The following is a 22,317-nucleotide window of genomic DNA, read 5'->3' as shown; positions in this document are numbered from 1 at the left end:
TATGCTTCCATAATGCATACTTGATAAATTTCTATCAAAAGGCAGCTGACAGTTGTTGACAGCTCCGTGAAATCTTGTCTATAAGCGATGCGAACTGTCTTACCACTTGATTGAGCAGCTATAAATTATTTACAGATTGCGCTAGATGAACTTACCTAGTTAAAGTTTAATGTGTTTCTATTAATTATTCCGCAGTGGGCAAACGCTGCGATTGCCGTCTGCCGAAGTAAGCCCAGCCTAGTTCCAGAATTAGGGTAATCATTGAGGCAATGTAGGAGAGCAGCAGACCTATAAAGAGCGGCGCTGCATATTCCATGCCCACATTGATGACATAATTGTTGGCGAAGCAGTGCAGCTTGGCCTTGGTATAGAAGAGCTTATGTTTCTGAATAATGCCCGTCTCTAGCATGCGCACATGGATTTGCTTCAGTAGCTCCTTGTAAGTGGATTTCTTGTGCACCATCATGTAGACATTACTCTCCGGACGGAACATGATTTCATTCAGTTCGCATATTTCATGCGGCAAATAGTACTTCTCGATGAAGGTGTATAGGTTTGAGGCTTCCGAGACGAAAACGAATCCAGGCTGATCACGGGCTCGCAGCACACCTTCATCGACTGACATCCAGATTTTTTTGGGATCATGTCCATCCACCTTGCGCTTAACCAAAGCTCGGATATCGGCACGTGGTGAGCTCTGCAATGAATTTTATTGGGAATAGTCCAATTTAAGCGGGTTTCACTTACATTTAAATACGTTTTAGTGAAGGAAATTGTTTCGAAGCCCACATCCAAAGAGCTGTCGGCCAGCTGCTGCATGGTTTTAATATTGGAGCGAACCGGCGAGCCCAATAACGTGGACACCACAATCGATGTGTAATAGTTGTACATGAGAAATGAGGTCATCATGAGTGCTATGAATGCCAGACGGCCGCCCGTCGAGCTGGGTATCAGATGAGAGCTCTGAATGCAGGCGGCGCCAAAGCTAATCAACAAACTGCTCAACAGCGAGGGTATATACTGCATACAGTGCTGCATCCAACGATGCTCCAGTCGAAAGGTTAGCCACAGCAATATGCCAGCAAGGATCAGTGTAACGACAAAAACCAACCAGACACTGAACTTGAAGGGCTCCAGAAAGACGCCAGCTTTGATGCCGGCATTGTGTGGAGTGCGAAAAATGCAAATCGAGCGAAATTGGCTAACTTCCATGGTGGGAAAGATGTGACGCATTCGCTGACTTGAGAGCACAAATGCCGTTGTCGACAGTTCGACATTCCCGTCGATCATCACACCTACGGCGCCGCCTTGGGTATCATTTACGCTCCACAGATTACGCCAAATGTAAGTTAAGCTGTAGACGATTGCGAGATGGACATCAATTACTTAAATTTCCCACTCATACAATGAAACCTACTTGAATCTCAGCAGCTCCTGTAGGTGCAAATTATGGCGATAGCCCAAACGTGAGGGCCAATCCATATGCACGTTCTCTTCGCTATTCAGAAACTCGAGCAGCTTCTCCTCGCCCACGCTCAATGGCTTAACGGTCACCTACAGCAAATCAGTGGGCTTAAAAACATTGCCTGAGTTGCTCTCTCCAAATGCTGCTTACCAAGGCAACTTGTCTGAAGGTAACTCCGCTCAAGTCCATGCGCTGGTGCAGTCTGGTTCGTTTGTATAATTCACTCAAATATTGGTTGAGCTCACATTTGGTTCGATTGCATTTGATGCTCTGATCTATCGTTATATTGAGCTGACCACCCAACTGGCTGCCTGGATTGTACACATCGTAAAGTGTAAAGAGGCTCTCGTGTTTGGAGTATTGCTCTTCTTTCACATAGGTCACATCCGCATTGATGCTCAGATTAGCTCGCACAAAGAGTTCCTCAAATCGATTCATATTGCCTGCTTTATCGTAGATCAGCCAATGAAAGTCTTGCGTATAAAGCTGGGCTTGACTGGACTGTAAGTAGTTGTTGTATGTAAAAACAAATTTTTGAATATTTTTTTTTTTTATATATTTATATATAATATACTATTAAATTTTTATAAGTTTATATATATTTCGTTTTATTTTTTATTTTATATAATCATATATTAACTTACCTGATTAGTTATATAATTGCTCTGCTCACAGTTCAAGTCTAGAAACACGCCCAATTTGTTTAATTCACTATCCAAATATGTCTTACTAAAGTTAGCCAGGTGCTCGTTGGACTGATTCAGATTTACGTATTGCGAAAATATCAAGTTGTGAGAGAATAATTGACCCAATGGTAAAAGAGCTGTAGAAAATATAAATAATAATAAATATAATATATAATTACAGTAAGGCAAACTGTCAAGCGCGGTGGCTGCTCTCTTTTGGTTTAGAGGAGAATTAACAACGATTGTGCTGGACTCTTGGTTTTTATCGATGGAATAACGTTTCATGAGCAATACCTGATCACTTTATAGAAGAATTTGGGAAAATTAAGTGAACATATGGATTTTACTACTGAAAAATGCAGAGCAATGACTCAAAGAACACGTATAACTTGGCCAAACTGGATAATTTGACATGGACTCAAGTCCCTGAAGTGTCCTGAATATTCTTCAGACATGAATATCATTGAAAATATGTGGAGTCATGTGAAATCGCAGCCTGCGAATCATGGATGGCTCCAAGTGAAATGATAGAGCTATGGGAAAGGAACAAGGACATTTGGTGTGCGATTCTTGCATAAATGGTGCGACGGTACAAAAAAATGATGGCAAATGGCATTATTGGCCAAAAAACGTCAAAAGAGCTATGCATTAAATTTTAGATAATTATTAATAAATATATTTGTTGAAAAATGACCCGGGTGCAAAACTGTAACATTTGACTTTCTTTACATTTTTATTTCTTATAATTATTCCAGCTAACCGAATGATTTCAAATTTTCAGGTAAGACAGCTAAATATCATACCAACAAAATAAAATTAAGATCTTAAACATCCATAGAGTAGAAGCAAAAATACAGACCCTTGAATTTGCAACATAGAATTAATGTTACAGTTTTGCTCGTCACTGTATTTTATTTAAATTTCTCTAGAATTAATTAATTTATTATTATAAAACAATCAATTTTCATTAATTTTAAATATACATATAAATTATTATGAAAATTAGTCTGTTTGTATAATAATAAACATAAAATATTTTATTTCAATTTATCGAGAATAGAATTATTTATTTAATGCAAGAGATTATTATTATTTTTTTTTTTTCAATCTAGCGCCACTTTCGCTTTTCAATCTACTGCTAATCACCTAAAAGTACACAGCAAATAAACAGATATATATTCAATATATATATCTACATTTTATTATCATTATTTATTTATTTTTTTTTTATTATAATAATTATATAATATTTAATTTATATTATAATGGTTTCGTAAGAATGTATTTAATTATTAAGTTCCTCATTCATTTATTTATACATTATTTATATTTCTCAAGCACCCATTTTTCCATTAATTAATCAACGTTTATATAATCATTTACCTGGCAGGTGCCAACAGTGAAACATGAGTACACTGTTCAAATTGCTTTGCAGCAAGTTGTGTATAATCAAATTATATAATGCCAAATTGGCCATCTTGAACTGCACTGGCTGGTGGAGCGCAGTTCGGGCAGGTTTTTATAGCTGCCCAAAAAATTCAGTGCTTGTCAATTTTACAATTAAGCTATTATACCCAAAAATTTGAGCTGTCTACAAAAATTGAATAATTGGCTTGTCAGCCCAACTCTTGCTCAGCAAGAGGGGGGCAGAGGGGTCATGCTCCACATTCCGTAGAATCGCAACAGGTGGAAACAAATATTTGGCGCGTCATAACAAAACGCACGTGTTTGGCGATGCGCATGCGCAGAAGCTGAAACGTAAACAGTAGGCAAAGCCAGTCACATTTATGAATGAAGCCACCCATACAGACACACACACACACACAGAGACATGGCGAGTGCCATCTACTCCCGTTGCTGCAGTGTTAATGGATTTCAGCCATGATTTAGCCCGCTGTGGCAGGGCGTCACTGATTTTGCGCCTTTTGCATGTCCGTGAATGTGTTGGCCCGCAGCTCGGCGTGTGTGTGTCTGTGTGTGAGTGAGTGTGAGTGTGCCAGTGTGTTGGTGTTTTATGCTGTCGGCATATCCTCAGCTGCACAATTGAATCTTGGCCAACGCTTGGGTTTTAATGTCGTTTCAGTTGGCGTTGCGCGCTTGGCGCGTCTCGACGTATTTCTGTGTCCAATTCTCTCACTAAGCGGGCGGCGCATTAAGGACTCGTTTCCCACTTGGATTCCGTTATCTGTTTGCTTGTTTGTTGTCAATACTGATTGTTGTGGCTGATGTATTTTAGCCGCTGGCGGTGCAAATAAAAAATGTAGATATATATATTGAATATATATCTGTTTATTTGCTGTGTACTTTTAGGTGATTAGCAGTGGATTGAAAAGCGACAGTGGTGCTTGATTGAAAAATTAATTGGAAAACTCAGTGAAGGAAGCAGTTCGTAATGTATTAATAAATCGAAATCAAAGCGAATTGCACAACAAATTGTGAACGCAATGTGGCGTATGCGTAATGTGTTTGAGAAAGTTTCTTTAAATTAAATATATATAATATTTACGGTAATTAAATTATTAAATATATAGCTTTCTTAAACAAGATAAGAAAAACATAATGTAAAAGAAAATCTATAAAGTAATATGACGAGCATGGCGTATGCGTAATATTAAGGCAGTCTAAATATACGTGAACCAAAGGCAATTATATTGGTTTTAAATAAGCTAATTTTACTATTTATCATTGCAAGCGAATTACAAATTTAAATAGCAAATAAATGTTTTAAATGCATTCCCATATTTGTCAACATTTTCCGACAGCCAATTAGCGTGTCAAAGTAAACCAAATGCTAATACTAATTTAAAATTGAAGACAGTTGAGCCACCAACTCTGACAAATGCCCAATTAAAACTATTTACAGCTATGAAACAAACCCCAAATGCATTAAAAATCAATTGCGAATGCGGTCGACCAGCACGCGGACCCCAGCACTAAATGCAAAAACCACAAATATGAAATGCACAAAAAATAAACTGAATAAATAAATGAGACAGCGGAAAAAATAGAAATAAATGTAAATAAAATTGCTCATTATGGGAGCTCGAAATCTGATAATAACTCAGTCAGTAAATATGTGGGAAAATATATGTGAGCTGCAGCAAACGAAACCTAATGCGATTCTGGTCAACCGGGCAAATCATTAACAAAGATTTCAGCTTTCCCCCACGGCTTTGGGCGTGTGGCTGCTGTAATTTACGAGTGTGATCAGATGCACTTAAGCTGCAATTTAAATTTGTAATAGAATGTTTAAGTTTAGTTATATGCTGTAATAAAATGCTGGAAAGAATGTGTTATATATGTATATATTTTTTATGAAACAAAATTCACATATTTTGCATTTAGTTCCTTTAAAACCGTCTAACGATAGTTTTTTTTGTTGAATTCTGACACTTTATTTTTCCTCTTGGCCAAGTTCTCAGTTTTCTCTTGATTTTACTTATTATACTCATTCAGGAAAGTGAAATGAGTATATTGGGTTTGTGTAGTATACAAACTATTTCCCCGCTATTAAAATTAGAGACTTGAGTCGAATTATAGAGTGCGTAGATTTTCCCGATCCACCCACTAAGGGTGGAGTAAAACAGAAAATGCATTTTCCAGTATTTTAGAAACCATGATAGTTTAAATGCTAGAGAGTTAAAATTTGGAATATACTTGGCTTGATAGTCAGAAGTCGATAAGATATGGATATACTTACGCCCATGGGGGCGTGGCAAATCATGTAAAAATGTATTCTCTACAGTTGTAAAGCTAGAAACTCAAGAGATTTAATCCTCTATAATAAATATATATACAATATATATACAAACCTGCGCCATTTCGAACCTCTCATTAATTCAAAGTTATCACTCAGTGATTCGAACTAAAAATCATTGCTAAGACGCGGTAATTCGTACTGATTTGGTGAAACACTCGAGAACTCGAAATATTTTTAGAGTCCTTTGGATTCAGAAATAACGAGAGTCGACTGTAATATAATAAATATATATAATATAAATAATTGTGGGCGTGACAAATGGCAGCATTTGGGCCGTGAACGAGTATTCTGCAGTCGATAACACCCAACTGCAGCAACGTTGCTTGTTTTCGGTACATTTTTCGACAGCCGCGTTACAAAACAGCTCTCGAATAGGCAAATGCAAAGCAGACTCGAGTATAAAAAAATATATACTATAAAAAAAGAAGGAAGAAAAAAAAGAGATGGGCATCGCACGCTTGAGATTTACATTGTAAAGTGATGCGCTTAGCTTTTTACCCCATTCTACTGTCAGAAAGAAAAATCTGTTTATGAGAATGTGTGTGCGTGTGTGTGTGAGTGAGTGTATCATACCCATAGTATGGCACGACACAACGCAGCCTAACAAAAACTGCATTTAAATTAATTGAATTTTCCAGATTTTTTATTTTTTATTTTGCGTTGCCTGTGACCTAAGGCCCTCCCGCAGTGGTCGTCCGTTTGTCGAGCTTAACGCTTTGGTCTATAGCTTTTATTGAATTGGTTTGGGGATTTGTTAGTTGACCCACAAGTCAAGTTGATGGTCCCCCACCCATTTGGATTTCCATCAAGTTTACTTAAGCGTTCTCTCTCTCCATCTCCCATGCATTTTGTGTGTCATTATGTGTCTGGCCACAGCAGTGCATCTATTTGTATCTATTTGTTACATTCTTCTGCTTCTTCAACTGCTCGGGGATCTTGGGAAAATGTGTTCATTAAATGTGCAAGAATGTTGAAATGTTTTTGTTTACCTTTGAAAAGTCGTTTAGATATTTGATTGCCGTAAATTGAATGTTTGGAAAATAATACATGAGTATTGCCTAATGGATATTTGGCAAAGATTTTGAGGATTTGACATTCGAGAGTATTTAGAAGAAGTATCGAAAAGTGAATTGATAGATTGATTGGTTTATTGTATGTACATAAGAATTTGTTAATCTTGATTGAAGTATTTAAATGTTAAGGAATAAACTTTAAAACGGGAATTTCATAAAGGAATTAGAATAGAATAGAATAGATTCGAATTAGAGTTTTATATTGCTGCTTGAGGACATTTTAACTAAGCAGAGTGAACCGAAAAGTTATCTTGAGATAAATAAATATTTAATAAGTATATTTCATTAAATAAAAATATTTTATAAATAAATTATAAATTTTGCTCGCAATTAAATATTAACTGTAATTTGAAATTATCACAGCGAATTACTTTAAGGTATTCACACAATCTTCAAACAACTATAATTGGTTAAACCTACAATTCGCGGCTTTTTCCTTCTGATTTTGGCCACACAATCAACCCGCTCAAGTTTCCAGTTAACTGCGACTTTATTGCAATATACAAGAACATGCTGAGCATTCACTCACTTGCTCTTACAACTTTATTTCTTCACCACTTTCCGTGAATTGTAATGCAAATGCCCTAACACCAACTGATACATGATGTGAGTGCTCTTGTCAAGGGCGTTTGACTACGAAACAGACTTCTTATGTGATTTTGCGGCAAGCAAATTTAAAATCGAATCTAGATATTTAGCAAATTAAATCTAGAAAAACTAATATATATAAGGAACAATGAGTGAGCTCAATTCTCTTTCTATTGTATTGTTGTGAAATTTAAATCGATGCTATTATATACAATGGCAGATAAGAGGACAGAGGTCGATATTAGCTGCTGCTAAAACTATTTAAAAATTATAAAAATAATTTTTTAAATATAAAAATAATATTATAAAGAAATTTATTTTGAAAAATGAATAAGTATTTTGATTACTTAGTAAATCTTAGACTCTCTTGATTTAATAATAAATGGTTTGAAACAAATATATAGAGCATATATATTCCATGTAAAATTATCTGTTCTGTTTTACAAACATTTAGTTAGAGTAATATATTCTAAATAAAATTATCTGTTCTTTTTTAGAAACATTTATTACGTTTATTAATAAATGAGTTTAACAATAGCCAGCTCTATCGTCTAATTTATTTATTATAAAAAAGATTGACAAAGAGAACTTAATATTAGATTCACTAATAACTTAAACAATTAAGCTTGTAGCGTGAATAAGAACAGAGAATTTTGATTGAATATCACCAACCTGAAGAGCTTTTTTTGCCAGATCGGGGAGCACTGCATTTTAATAAAAACATCCTATTTCGATTTATTTTTTTCAACACTTTCCGCCATACAAAACAGCTTTAATACATTATCTAGCGTACATCACTTATAATCTACTGACTTCCACATCAGCTCTGCAAATTTGTCAAATATTTTCTCTTGATTTTTCTGCCAACTTGAAGCGGATTTTCGCGTCAATCATTCCGCTCAATAAACATGTTCGCATATCAATTGATAACTCAGCTGAGCATTAACGGCTGAAGCTTTGCATTTTATCTGAGCGTCTCTCTACAGGAGAATGCACTTAGCAAAGGCAAAGGCAAAGGCAAAGGCAAACAACTCAGCTCAACTAATACCAGCTACACAGGCACTCAGCTCTGCTGTGCGTGTTGGTAAAACGTGATCCAGAAATCCTGACCATGCTCTGGGCAGCACGTGCAGCAGTTCTGCTCTGAAATAATTACAATTGCATTATTTTATGCCTGGACTTCATTGAAACAGTCGGACCGCAGTAATGATTCAAAAGAGGCTGTGGCATAAATTTCTGACATTCATTTAATTAAAATGCACTTTTTAAAGCTACTTAGGTTAACTAGAAAACTTGTGGCCAACTTTTTGCTGCCACTGACAATACAATTTCGCACGCAGCCTAAAAACTGAGTTCTATATGAAATACACATTCATATATACAAATATATGTATAAGCCCATATAAGTTGAGATTGAATGCTGAACACAGGGAGCACAAAATAATGTTAGACTCAGACTTGGGTTAAGGTTTTCCGCTTCGGGTCTATTGAAACCACCTGCTGCACCCACACAGGCAAAGCTGAAAGAAAATATAATATACATTAGTTTATATGCACCAGATGTTTAGAAGTATGGTTAGAAAGGCATGCAAGTGTGGAGTCATAGCTGGAATACTCTTTAAAGTTTAGAATATGGGAGGAATTTGAATCAAACAATATTCTTGTTAATTATATATAAGGGTAATTAGAAAGCATAGATTATTAATTTATAGAAATAATTTACAGAATATATATATAATTCTTGGATAGGATTAATGTCAAAAAATAATAAATAATATAAATTAATTTTTGAAATATAGTTTGCAAATAATATAATAAAAGAGAGATATTATTCATATTTCTTATCTTGGGACAACCTAATTTTTTAAAATAAAATTTTAACATAAAATAATATAATAAAGGAATTATTTTAACTTCTCAATCATAGCTTGAATGCTCTATAAAGTTGAAACATAGAAGGAAATTATTATTAAATAATATAAAAATATTATTTATATATTGTTCTTGGGTATATACTACCAAATTTATTCCTTAATGAAAAAAATAACAAAATATAATTTTAGTTTCGTTTAGAAAATATAATCATTGAAATACAAATTTCAAATAATATATTATATCTGTATTATTATATTACAGATATTATATTAAATTCAATTTAATTATCCCTGCATCAAGCAAGAACTTTGGTGCATTGCAACTCAATTTATACCCTGCAAGGACACATGCGGTTGGTGATAACAATGCAGCTGGCAGAGCCGAAAAAAAAGGCGACATATTCTATAGAGTCTGGGCACAGAGGGCACAGAAAGAAAATGGCAAATGGTACAGAGCGGAAGCTGAGCCAGTGATGAGGCGATAGACGGTGGGCGGTAGGAGGAGGAGGAGGAGGTAGCCTTCAAAAATTGAGTGCAATTTAGACGACGTTGATGAGAAAATGCGTTGAACGTGCTCAAGTTGTGCTCTACGCTTGTGGCCGGGTCTACATTTTAACCCTTTCGCCAGTTTAACAAAGGCACAAAGCATTGGGCAAGGCGCGAGGCGCCGAGATGACACGAGAAGCGAAGCGAGCGCGTCAGCCAAACCAAGAAATTAGAAATAAAGGCTGCTTCCCTTTGCTTGAGCTTGGGCCTGGGCCTGGGCTTTGGCTTGTTGGTTGGCTGTTTGCTATTTGTTTGACGAATAAGCGACCGAAACGAAGAATAAAACAAATTGTTATTAAAAGGGAAAGTGTATGTATGTGTGTATGAGTGTGTGTGTATGGCTCAGATTACGGCACACAATTTATGTTCATCTGGTTAATTTATGATGAAAGCCAATAATATATATTGTAGTATGAGAAGGGCTTGAGTAGGGTACTCAACAGTCAAGTAGTTAATGTATTCCAGTCTCGCGTTAATTAAAGGCGAAAAGTAAACAATTATTATGCATATATTTAACAAAATAATAAAATATGAAATGGATTTTAATAAACATATACATACATTTATTGTATTATCAAATAAATAAAATAATTATAATAAAATGAAAAAATATTAAATAATAAATAAATAAGATATAAATAGTTATATCTATATAGCTAAAATAAAATATATACAAAATAAATATTAATTGTAAAAAAAAATGTAATGGAGTAAAGGGAGTCGAAAATTGGTTTTATTAAGTAAGCTTCAACAAGTCAACAAGTTCAAAAAATCAGCAATCATTCAATATCAACATCCATATCAATAATTCAAATAACATTTCCAATATCATAATTTGCACAAAAGTTTCAACAGCAGCAAGCGCTGCTTCAATTAGAAAAAAAAATATTCAAATATGCACTTCATCGATATACATTTCAATATCAATAACATTTTCAATATCAACGTCAATAATATGCACAAAAAGTTTCAGCTCTGAGATTAGATAGCAAGCGCTGCTTGAAAGCGTTTGAACTTTCACAGATTTTTCACATCCGTCAAGTGCTGGGCAAACCAAGCGAACATAATGCAGATTTCCTTGCTACATATTGTATGTAGTGTAAGTAGTTAAAGAAGCCCAGAGTCTCAGACCAAGATTGGGCTGGTCGCCTGCCCAATTAGCAAACACAGCGCCTAATCAAGTGGCAAGTAACATTGACGAGAACCCGAGGCCTCGATGTCGAGCCGAGCCGAGCTGAGCTGAGCTGAGATGCACTCGCTATAAGATGCTATCAGATGGCCGACTTGAAGGCAAGGCAACATGCAAGGCAAGCTGCATGGAACCTCCACTTGCTATACAAAATAGTTAACGCCACCTGATGCCTGATGGCTGATGGCTGATGGCTGATGCCACCTCAAACACGCACACTTACCAAATTAGGTTAGTGGGTGAGACGTATAATCAACTTATGGGTCGCATTGTGTCTTGCATAATTAGATGGATGGCTGAATGGTGTCCGCCTTGACGCCCTGCGACCAGCCATTGGCCAAGTATGAGGACTTATTTAAGGACATGCCTCCTTATGCAATGAGAGACCGGCTGACTGGCTGGCTGGCTGCCTGGCTGACTGGCTGGCCTGTCTTTATGCTTAATGGCATTTGATTTTTCATTAACGGCTTGTGGTGCCGCTCGGTTGGGCTGCTTGGCTGGGCGCTCTGCGCGTGTTAATTCGATTTAATAACTCATCGTCAATAAGGTTAAGGGTGTGCATAGTATTCATATTAAAAATATATATTTTTCTTTACAAAAATATGTGCGCTCAACGTGAGCTTCATGTGCATTAATCTTCCACCGAGTGCCGAGTGTGCTGGTTTCATTTGTATATTACGCATACGCCGCGTGTTGCCTGAATGAATCAATCAAAATATGTTGATCATATGTACATAAATATATATTAATAAAAATATTAAATTTAAATAGTTTGGAAGAAAAAAACTTCTTCAAGTTGTAGAGATCAGCTAGCTCTTAATGTGTTCTGAATAATATTACGCATACGTCGTGTTATACTGCTGTGAAGCCATTAGGAATTATTGAAAATATATAATTTAGCCAAAGACATTCAATTTGAGAAGCTCAAGAATGTAAAGAATATAAATAATTAAAAAAAAAATTATCCAACTAATTTTTCTTCTCTCTCAAACTATATTACGGATACGCCATGTTTTGCTGGTATGAATCAATCAAAATATATTGAGATAATAATATAAAAGGAAAAAGGTAATAGACTGAAATACGACAAGTTGAACAAATATAAGCGAACTAATTTTTAGCCCTTCCAAATTATATTGCGTATACGTCGTTTCTTGTTTGTGTACATCAATGAATATATGTTTACTATATATTTGTTAAAAAGAAATGTTGTAAAAAATTATCTTAAATATATCAAATAAATTCATGTGATTATAAGTGACAAATAATAATAAATAATTGTTAGATTCTTTAAAACCAGATAAAGTATTCGCCGTGTGTGCGACAAGTGTGAGAGCAATCACAAGTTGTTGAATTCATATTTCAGTGAAGACAAGAAATTCAATTTTTAAAACAGACAATAAACGAAAACTAGTTTAACTGGCAAGAACTAACTAATTGCTTAGCATAAAACTGAATGCTCCTGGCTAATTGGACCAATCAAACTGCTGGCAGTTAATCAAACTGCCAAGAGCAGTTTGACCAGTCGCCAGTCTTCCAGTCGGCCAGTGCAGACAATTAAAATCATAAAACTCATCGCAAAAGCCGCCAAAGCGAACTAAAATACACAAAGACCAAAAAGTCAAGATACTGGCCAAGATAAACGGAACTAATGCGAGCCAAGCCAGTGGATGAGAAAGCTTGTGAAATTAAGAAAAACGCTCAGAATGCAGCCAGTGTCGAGTGCAACATCCGGTGCATAAATGAAAATAAATACCAAAAGCGGCTGGCAAACAAACTAGAAAACGAGAACTGTCAGCAGCAGCAGCAGGAGCAGGAGCAGCAGCAGCAGGAGCAGCAGCAGCAGCAGTAGTCAGAGTAGTAGTCAGAGTGGCAACAACTATAAACAGGAGCTGGAGCTGGACACAGTTGGAGCGACAAATGTTAGCCAAACGGATGTGTAGATTAGGCCAGAACAGTTGTCCATCAGCCGTCTAAACAATAGACCCAACAACAACAGCAACAACAACAACAACGGCAGCAACAACAATAACAAATCTCTGCAATATGTGTGCAAGAAAAGCAACTACAACAACAACAACATCAACTAGAACAACAACAACAACAACAAAAACAACATCCGGCCATGCATCGGCTGACCTCATCGACGACAGCGGCTACTGTGGCAGCAGCAGCAGTCGTTCGTCCTGGCTGGCGCAAGGACAACGTTTAAACTTGCGCATATTTAAACTTTTGATTAGCTGCTCTGCCCTAATGTGCTGCATTTATACAAATGCCTGGCAATTGTCCATGCTGGGCCAACTGGGCACCGGGGTCATGGCCGGCAGCATCAAGGGACGGGGCGAAACGCATCGCCTCGATGAGATTGGTGCCGGCTCCTTGACGCGCTCCTGGCTAACCCAGAGCAACAATCATGCCAACATCTCTGAATTGCTGGACAATTTGCTGCGTGGCTATGATAATAGCATTCGACCGGATTTCGGTGGTAAGTTTGCCAAATAAAATGTAGTAAAAGAGCAAAAGCGAGATAGCTAATAAATGTTTTTAAAATGTAAAAAGAGAGGGGGAATTCTAAACTGTGAAAACCCGGAAAATTGAGCATGTAATAGAATTGTCGAAAAATATTATTATTAATAAAAGCTGCAAAGATTAAATTTATATTACAAATACATAAATTTTTGTATATTATAAATGAGACGTATTATATTTCTAGATGCGAAAGCCTCTACGTCTTTGTATATCATTTTAAATAATAAATAAACGCTGAACTAAAGGCATTTCGATCTTAAATTATTATTTAAAAAAAAAAAATAAATAAATAAATAAAATACATTTTTTAAAACTTATATATAACTTTTTGTTAACTGAACACAAGTAATAAATAAATGTAATTTATTATATATTTATTATATTTATTATTTGTTATCAAGATTGCTAAGAAATAAAAATATTGCAGTCGGTTGATACGGACAGAAAATCTTGATACGTTATCATCATCTAAATAGAAGATCGGACAATAACACTGAATTAAGAAATAAGAAGTTAACAAAATAAATAAATATAAAAACAAATAGTATAGTCTTTTATTTCCTATATTCGTTATTTTCTACAAATAAATATAATTAAAGAAATATATAACAATTATTTTGAAATTTTATAAATCCATAATAATAAAAAAATTTTTTATTCTTTTCATCAATATTTAAAAAAAAAAAATATATATATATATATATTGTAAATATTTCGTAGATCTAACAAATAAATATTTTGCTAATGGAAGCTGCTAAATTTGTATATATATATATATATATATATATATATATATATATATATATATACAAATTTAGCAGCTTCCATTAGCAAAATATTTATTTGTTAGATCTACGAAATATTTACAAAACGCCAATTGAGCATCGAATGACATTTCTCCTGGCAATTCCTGGCCTCCATTTATATCCGGTTGTGTGGTTAGAGTTTTGTTTATACCTTTTGGCTGTTTACCCTTTTGCCAGTTTCCTGTAATCAGGATGCAAGTGCGTCAACATCGCAGATTTGCCCCTTGAACGGAAGCGTTTAATGAAGCGGAAATCGCTGCCAGGAGACATACGGCATAGCACAGCCCAAGGCGACAATAATAATGATAATGATGATGATGATGATGATGGTGATGATGGAGACTTGACAGCCAGCTAGCTCCCTAGGCAAATAGTTAGTGTCAGAATCGACAAAATATTTACATACAATTTCAGTGCGTTTCTGTGCCGTTATTTGTGTGCTTGGAAATCTCTCTCCTCCTGCTCTCCACTCAATTGATAAGCTTTTTCAATTTTCCAAATGGTCTGCACCATAAAAATTTAAATATTTTCGAAATTTAAAAGCCTTGCGGCATGGCACTCAATGTAGCTTAACGCGCATTCCCATTCCATACTTCCCTTCTGTACCCACCCCTTCCATCCCTTTCCCTTCTCTTCTACTACACTTCACTCCACTCAGGCAGCAAAAGTTTGCGTTTACGCAACTTAAGCCCAAATTACATTGTTTTAAACACTTCATTAAGAATGGGCTCGGCCGCTAAGTGCGCGACGATGCAACGCGATGAGCATGCAGGATATAAGGATACGCGGCATGCATCCTGCCTAACGCGTGTTTACCCAGCTCAACGCCAAAGTCATTAAAAACTGTGCGCATAGGCAAAAAAAGGAAAACATGAAAACAAAAAACAAAAAACAAAAAATAAAGAGGGGAAAAACTGCATATTAGCGCAAAATACATGAACATGCAAAGGCTGATAGATGATACGAGGGAGTGGCAATGAGACTGTCTGCCAAGCGGCTTAAGTGTCATTGTTCACAGCGCGAGCATTTAAATTCCGTTTCAAGCGAAAGACTCTTCCATGAATTATTCATATGGAGCGGAATTATGTCGAACATATTTATAGAAAATATGTTGGCAAAGCCATAAAGAGAATCTAGTGTTGGTAACTCAAAAATAGTGTGGAATGTACATAAAAATATCAGGAGTATTTTTATATAAATATATAAAATGAAATTATATTGAAATAATATTCTAAACAAAATATATTAAGAAAAAAAAAATACTTAAAAAAATAAAATAAAATAAATACAAAAGATTAAATTTTTATTATTATTAATTTTTTATTTATTTTTATTTATTAAATATTTTAATTATTTTAATTTATTAAAATTCAAATAATAAAAATAAAAACAATTAAAAATATATTACCTTAAAGTTAAAAATATATATATTTTGGTTTGTATTATTATACCTAAATATAAATAATTATTTAAATAAAATATATAGTAATAATTAAAAAAAAAAACATTTAAATTGTACTTTTTATTGAGTTTTTTTTTTTTATTTATTATTCTTATTTATATTAATTACAAACAAAAAATTAAAAACAAAACTCAATAAAAAATACAATTTAAATGTTTTGTTTATTTTTTTATTATTAATCAATATTAGAATAAAATTATTAATTTAAAATAATAGTTTAAAATGCCTCTAGTTTTATTAAACAATGAATTGAAATGTGTATTAAAAAAAGTATTCAATAAACAAAATAAAAACGGTTTTAAATAAGAATATATCAAAATAGTAAGTAATTAAAATTAAATCAACTTGAATATTATTTGAATTTATTTGCAGGTCCACCAGCTACCATTGAAGTGGACATAATGGTGCGCAGCATGGGCCCAATCTCAGAAGTGGATATGGTAAGCTACATGATAGCTACAAGTCTTTAACGTATAGCATATATAAGCTTAATGCCCTCACATCAAAGTCCTGTGCACGCACAGCCAGTCAAGAGTCAAGCTGAAGTCAGCGAACAAATGGCTTGAACACCTTCTGGCTGCGTTCGCCACATTCAATAAAAGACGGCATTTCAGCTCTGATTCCGTTGACTATGTCCTTTGCAGACGTACTCGATGGACTGTTACTTTCGACAATCCTGGGTGGATAAACGACTCGCCTTCGAGGGTGCCCAGGACACGCTGGCGCTGTCAGTGTCAATGCTGGCGCGCATCTGGAAGCCGGATACGTATTTTTACAATGGCAAACAGAGCTATTTGCACACGATAACCACGCCGAACAAGTTTGTGCGCATCTATCAGAATGGCCGTGTCCTCTACTCCAGTCGTCTGACAATTAAGGCAGGCTGTCCCATGAATCTAGCGGATTTTCCCATGGACATACAGAAATGTCCGCTCAAGTTTGGCTCATGTAAGTGAAAAATGAATTGAATAAAAACACTAAACAGCGCTGCGGTTTAGGAGCGGAAGGGAGAGGCGGGGAGGGAGCAGAGAGGAGGTTAAGCATATGGCTGTGCTCTGGCATAATTATGCATAATTGATGCTTATGGCGCTTTGATGCGCCTTCCGACAGCCATATTAATGGCATGTCCGTGACGACCACTTGTTGGAAGGACAATAATGCACAAGTATGTGTGTGTGTGTGTGAGTGTGGATGGGTAGAGGGCTCAAGCAGGGATCATGACATTGAATACGATTGTGGGCAAAAATGTTTAAGTAAAAGGGTTTTCGAATGCGGTAAGGCAGATCTGGTTTCACTTGAAATCATAATATTAAAATCTTTGCTGTTTAGATTATAGATATGTCAGGGAATTCATAATTCGTTGTTAAATCAATTTTATGTCATAAGCCTTCATAGCAAACAAAAACTCTTAAGTACCTTATGGCCCGCTTAGGAATTCTTGCATATGTTCGTCTTTCAAATATAAAAGAATCGTATATGAAAATTATATTTATATTTATATCATATATATATAGCACAAATATCAAGTATTTATCATATAATGTATGCCCACAATATATAAGCCTTGCTATAGAATTTTCAGCTCGAGCTCAGCTCAACTCTTCTTCTCTGGATATAACATTTCCAGAGCCTGTCCTAAGCAGCTTAATGCCTCTGTCATTTCCTATGCTTCTTAATGCTACTTTATTCAGCTCTACTAGCCATACTATACCATATATAAACTAAATATTCAGTCTGCTTTTGTTATTACACCTCTGAATATATGCAGGTGACATTTCAATTATTCCTGCCAAGCTAAAAAAAAAAAAACGAAAGCTGACGTTGATGTATTTTCAACACACAATTTTCTAGCTTCTTTTATTTTATTTGTTACACATGCAAAATTGAAAATCTAAAAAGGTTCTCTTCTCCATTTGGCCGGAATGTAGGCGAGCTGTTAGCAGTTAACTGCTATCGCAGGGCTAAATTAACAGACACCTTCGACTACAGTTGGTGTTATTGCTTCCGATTTGCTGCGAATAATGTTGCATGCAGTCGAGGATTCAATTATCGCCCCAAATTCTCTGCTGTTATTGCCCGCCACCTAATGTTGACAATTTCCCATTTGATGTGATGTCGAGTCACTGAAAATATTGACAGTCAGCGGAAAGTAGCCGAAAAAAAGAAAATTACATTTATACACATATACATACATATATCTGTATATATGTATATAAACCAATCCGCAGTGTTTGGCAATTTGTGCAGCAGCTAGGCGACAACAACAACAACAAATAAAATATCTGGCACGTGCGCTGATAGCAAAGTGTGGGCGCTGTGGGTGCTGGAGGAGCTGTAGGAGTTGCTCTGGGAAATTGGTTGTATGAATGGCACTGAGGAAACTATGATGCACTGTGATTTAACTAGTCTGGTCCTTTATTCACTCACTTTTTCAGTGAACTGTTATTGTCGTAAGTAGTTGAGGAACTCAAAATGAAGCGAGAATTTATATATAGCATTTACAATTAAGAGACCAATATAGAGGCATGTAAAAGATTTTTGCAAAGAGATTTCGGTAATTTATTCCGTTTCGCTCTCCACGTTGGCATGCCTATATTTACCCTAGAGTAAGTTCTATAAGTGCAATTAATAGAAATAAAGTTAATTTAGTAGAAACAATTTACGAATCAAAAATAATATACCACTAACCATAAAACACATGCACAAAAAAAAGTGTTAAAAACGATTTACACTACGTGTCAGGTCTATTTTTTCTATGATTAGTGCTATTACTCTGAAATCGAACAAAGAATAATCTACAATTATACAAAGCATATGACCAAATCATGCAAAAAGTTTCTTGGAAAAACTTTTGGTCTTTGAAATAATTTAACTTTTTTGTTAAAATTTTTAATTTAATAATTTATATTAATTTTTTAATATATTAATTTATATTAATTTTCCTTCTTCAATTTACTTGATATTTTTTAAAATTAATACATCAAAAAAATCTTTTATCTCTTATTGATAGTCAATTTTATACCGTAAAAAGTCTTAGCAAATAAAATTGATTTATAGTTGGAAAATATGTACATATATCAAGTCATTAAATAGGAGAAAAAACCATTAATAATTTTCTCATATACAAAGCAAAATATTCGAGCATAAATTCAGCGGAAATGCTATTTGTGAAATTATTGGGAAATAAACGAGCAGCTCTAAAAGTTATATAAAAAGACAAACCACATTTAATAATAAAAACTGGAAAATTTAATGACAAACTGCAAACGTTCATGGGTTCCACTCAGACCGCTGCAGCAATCTCTATTGGTTAGATATTTTTTAATTGACAAAATATGAAATGAAAAAAGAAAAAAAAAAAAAAACAAAAGAGCAAATCTTACCCACATATTGCACTTGCAAACATTTCACACACAGTTGGCTATACCACGTCGGATGTCATTTATCGCTGGAACAAAGAGCGTCCGGCAGTTGCCATTGCGGAGGACATGAAATTGTCCCAATTCGATTTGGTCGATTGTCCGGCGGGTAATTTGACGGACATTGTTTACAAGGCAGCGGCACCGATGCCGCAGAGCTACAATAACAAGGACACGCTGTCAACCAAACAGCCACCCAGCAGCAGCAGCACCACCAACACCCTCACCCACACCCACAGCAACAGCAACAGCAACAACAACAAAGTGTTGACAACTTTCGCTGGGCCGGGAGCCAAAAATCAACATGTCCGCGGCACGGGCTTGAAGCTAGACAAAGGCGCATTTGGCTCGGGTCGCGGCATTGCCGGCGGCGGGGGTCTTGTCACTAATCTGGCCGGGAGCATCAGCCTGGAAACCCATCATCCATGTAAGTTGTCAGTTTAGCGCTCTGGCTTGCAGCTGGTAATCCTTTCATATCTCTGTCCACAGCGGAGTACTCCATGCTGATGGTGAACTTCCATCTGCAGCGGCACATGGGCAACTTCCTGATCCAGGTCTATGGGCCGTGCTGCCTGCTCGTGGTGCTCAGCTGGGTCTCCTTCTGGCTGAATCGTGAGGCGACGGCGGATCGCGTTTCGCTGGGCATTACCACGGTGCTGACGATGACGTTCCTGGGCCTGGAGGCGCGCACGGATTTGCCCAAGGTGTCGTATCCCACCGCTTTGGATTTCTTTGTGTTCCTCTCGTTCGGATTCATCTTTGCCACCATCCTGCAGTTCGCAGTGGTGCATTACTTTACCAAATACGGGTCGGGCGAGTGCTACTTCATCATCGAGGAGCTGGACACGGATTCGGTAGAGTCCGAAACGGACATGGACGCCAGTGGCCAGTCGGATTTTCGCGGCAGCAGCGAGTCCAAGATCTACGAGGTCATACCGCTCTCCATGTGCGCCATCAGCATGCCAGCGTCGGGCGGCAGTCGGCTCGGCATGCTGCACTCCAGACGCACCACGCGCAACCGCCGCCACGGCCTGGGACGCTTCAGCCTGTGGCGCTGCCTGGAATGGCTCGGCTGCCGGCGGCGGCAGCGACGTCCGCCGCGCAAAGCCACCTGCTCCGACGAGGAGGAGGAGGACGACGAACAGACTCAACTGCGTGCCGATGAGGCGCCCTGCACCTCGGCAGCAGCTGCAGCCGCCGCAGCCGCTGCATCCTCGGCTGGCCAAAGCTCGCCGCCCCATGTGGGCCGGCGTCGCATGTCCTTCTACAGGCGCGAGGAGATGGAGGCGAGGCGCAAGGGCAAACGCACGCCCCAATACAATTCGGTGTCGAAAATCGATCGCGCCTCCCGGATCGTATTCCCATTGCTGTTCTTCCTGATCAATGTGTTCTACTGGTATGGCTACCTGTCGCGCAGCTCACGCATCTTGGCCAACACGCAGACGAGCACCTGATGTTACCTTTTAGCAATTTAGACACAGTCCTCAAAAGAAATCAGCGTTCCACAGAGGCAGCGGAGGATCTAGAGCAGGGGCAATGGCAAGGATGTTTATCAAGTATACATATACATTGAATATATGATCTATGTGTGGGAATTTCGGCTTCAGTTATTTGCTCTTAACCTGATTTGCTACCAACTACTATGAACGCTTTACACGATTTCTTTTCGCGCTAAATTGCTAAATATTTCAATGCAAAACTTACATATCACAGGACTACAATTTGTAAATATATATACATCGGGCATATGCCATATAGATCATATGTGTATATGCCATGTGTATGTATAGCTCGAGTGTCAATATTATTTGTACAGTTAGCCTATAAGTTGCCAGTTCTTGGAGCTTTTAAATGCTTAGTTAGACAACAAATATAATGGCTATTTCTAATAAGTTCTATAAATATTCAATAATATATACATGTGTATATATATGTATTTATGTATAGATTTCTGTATGTATATTAATATACATATATACAGCTGCGGTTATCAAAATAATAGTGCGACTGAGCACGAAATGTTGGAGAAGAAAAACCTAGTGATAAGCTCAATATTTCGGAAAAAAACTGTAACGAATATTAAGATTAACAAATATTGTATAGTTTATTATTGCAGTACAATTTTGATGACCGTTGCTGTATTTTATATAAATACATATATAAATATGTGTGTATGTGTTTATTTATATATGACTGTAGCATTGTTTAGTTCACATTTATCTAGTTAAGATTTTGTTGTTGATCTCCACATATGTGCTGGATATATAAAAAGAACAAACTAAAAAGTACAGAACTTAGTCGGACTCAACCGACTGCATAATACTTGTTCATGTTACAAAAGCAGTTAAATTCCAGTAAGAGCTATCATTTTCCGTTTACCTATCTAATTGTAAAATTATAGAAGATTTGATTTGTTTCCCAAAGGGGCTTATACATATATTTAATGATATACCTATATCATTTTGATCAATCGAGAGATTATTTGAGATTCTAGGAATAAAACTGTCAATTATGCTGTTTTTTTACGTCTCTCCACGCCTCCAAAAGGCCGTTCCTACATTTATACCTTTATTTTAAGACCCTATCTCTATAATGAGTCTCGATATATAGTAAAATTAATGCTAATATAATAATTCCCATGTTGATACTTACCTAAAGTGAACGGATACACAATTTTCGTCAGTCTATAGAGAATGCCAGTTGTTACTCACATTTCTCGGATATTATGAGATTGAGTCTATGCAAAAACCGAAAGACACAGTTTATTCAGTTATTTCAGTAAAATATGACAGTAACACGGGATTCCATTACAAGTTAGGAAGTTACTCCAGTCTCTAGCTACGCATCATGAATGAGTATTAAAGCAAATAACAGTTGCTTACTAATACGTAAAGTCAAACGCATAAACTATTGCTAAAAT

At 36.2% G+C, this 22,317-nt stretch overlaps 2 protein-coding genes across 9 annotated transcripts; one reads left to right on the top strand and one right to left on the bottom strand.

The window, feature by feature from the left end:
• Nucleotides 1-179: 179 nt before the first annotated feature.
• On the bottom strand, nt 180-3,628 carry Ir75c (Ionotropic receptor 75c). The gene is made up of 6 exons (XM_018005261.2): nt 3,535-3,628; nt 2,110-2,288; nt 1,616-1,966; nt 1,418-1,554; nt 748-1,354; nt 180-697 (listed from the first exon to the last, which is right to left on the bottom strand). The coding sequence occupies exons 1-6, from the start codon at nt 3,626-3,628 to the stop codon at nt 185-187; spliced, it is 1,881 nt and encodes a 626-aa protein (XP_017860750.1). The 3' UTR covers nt 180-184.
• A 561-nt stretch (nt 3,629-4,189) lies between these two features.
• Grd (gamma-aminobutyric acid type A receptor subunit Grd) lies at nt 4,190-22,306 on the top strand. 8 transcript variants are annotated; one of them, XM_089468184.1, is made up of 7 exons: nt 4,190-4,338; nt 4,462-4,536; nt 12,548-13,666; nt 16,351-16,418; nt 16,623-16,926; nt 19,396-19,824; nt 19,887-22,306. In XM_089468184.1, the coding sequence occupies exons 3-7, from the start codon at nt 13,228-13,230 to the stop codon at nt 20,849-20,851; spliced, it is 2,205 nt and encodes a 734-aa protein (XP_089324310.1). In that variant the 5' UTR covers nt 4,190-4,338; nt 4,462-4,536; nt 12,548-13,227; the 3' UTR covers nt 20,852-22,306. The 8 variants fall into 8 exon arrangements, with proteins under 8 accessions (XP_089324310.1, XP_089324308.1, XP_089324307.1 ...); XM_089468182.1 differs by having other exon boundaries at nt 4,462-4,545; nt 12,467-13,666; XM_089468181.1 differs by having other exon boundaries at nt 4,190-4,346; nt 4,462-4,545; nt 12,467-13,666.
• Nucleotides 22,307-22,317: the final 11 nt, after the last annotated feature.

This window comes from Drosophila arizonae, chromosome 4, assembly GCF_054131065.1.
Source record: "Drosophila arizonae isolate 15081-1271.41 chromosome 4, UAZ_ARI_1.0, whole genome shotgun sequence".
Taxonomy (NCBI): Eukaryota; Metazoa; Arthropoda; class Insecta; order Diptera; family Drosophilidae; genus Drosophila; species Drosophila arizonae.
Note: the sequence above shows the minus strand (reverse complement) of the source record. Positions and strands in the feature narration are given on the sequence as shown.

What these genes read in the sequence shown, in the direction of transcription:
- Ir75c (XM_018005261.2), bottom strand. Translation starts at nt 3,628, where the DNA reads ATGGCCAATTTGGCATTATATAATTTGATTATACACAACTTGCTGCAA. An exon ending in TCACTGTTGGCACCTGCCAG is followed by an intron (nt 2,289 to 3,534) that starts GTAAATGATTAT and finishes TATTTTCTACAG; the next exon opens with CTCTTTTACCATTGGGTCAA. An exon ending in CCTTCAGACAAGTTGCCTTG is followed by an intron (nt 1,555 to 1,615) that starts GTAAGCAGCATT and finishes GATTTGCTGTAG; the next exon opens with GTGACCGTTAAGCCATTGAG.
- Grd (XM_089468184.1), top strand. Translation starts at nt 13,228, where the DNA reads ATGTGTGCAAGAAAAGCAACTACAACAACAACAACATCAACTAGAACA. An exon ending in CAATCTCAGAAGTGGATATG is followed by an intron (nt 16,419 to 16,622) that starts GTAAGCTACATG and finishes TGTCCTTTGCAG; the next exon opens with ACGTACTCGATGGACTGTTA. An exon ending in CCTGGAAACCCATCATCCAT is followed by an intron (nt 19,825 to 19,886) that starts GTAAGTTGTCAG and finishes CTCTGTCCACAG; the next exon opens with CGGAGTACTCCATGCTGATG.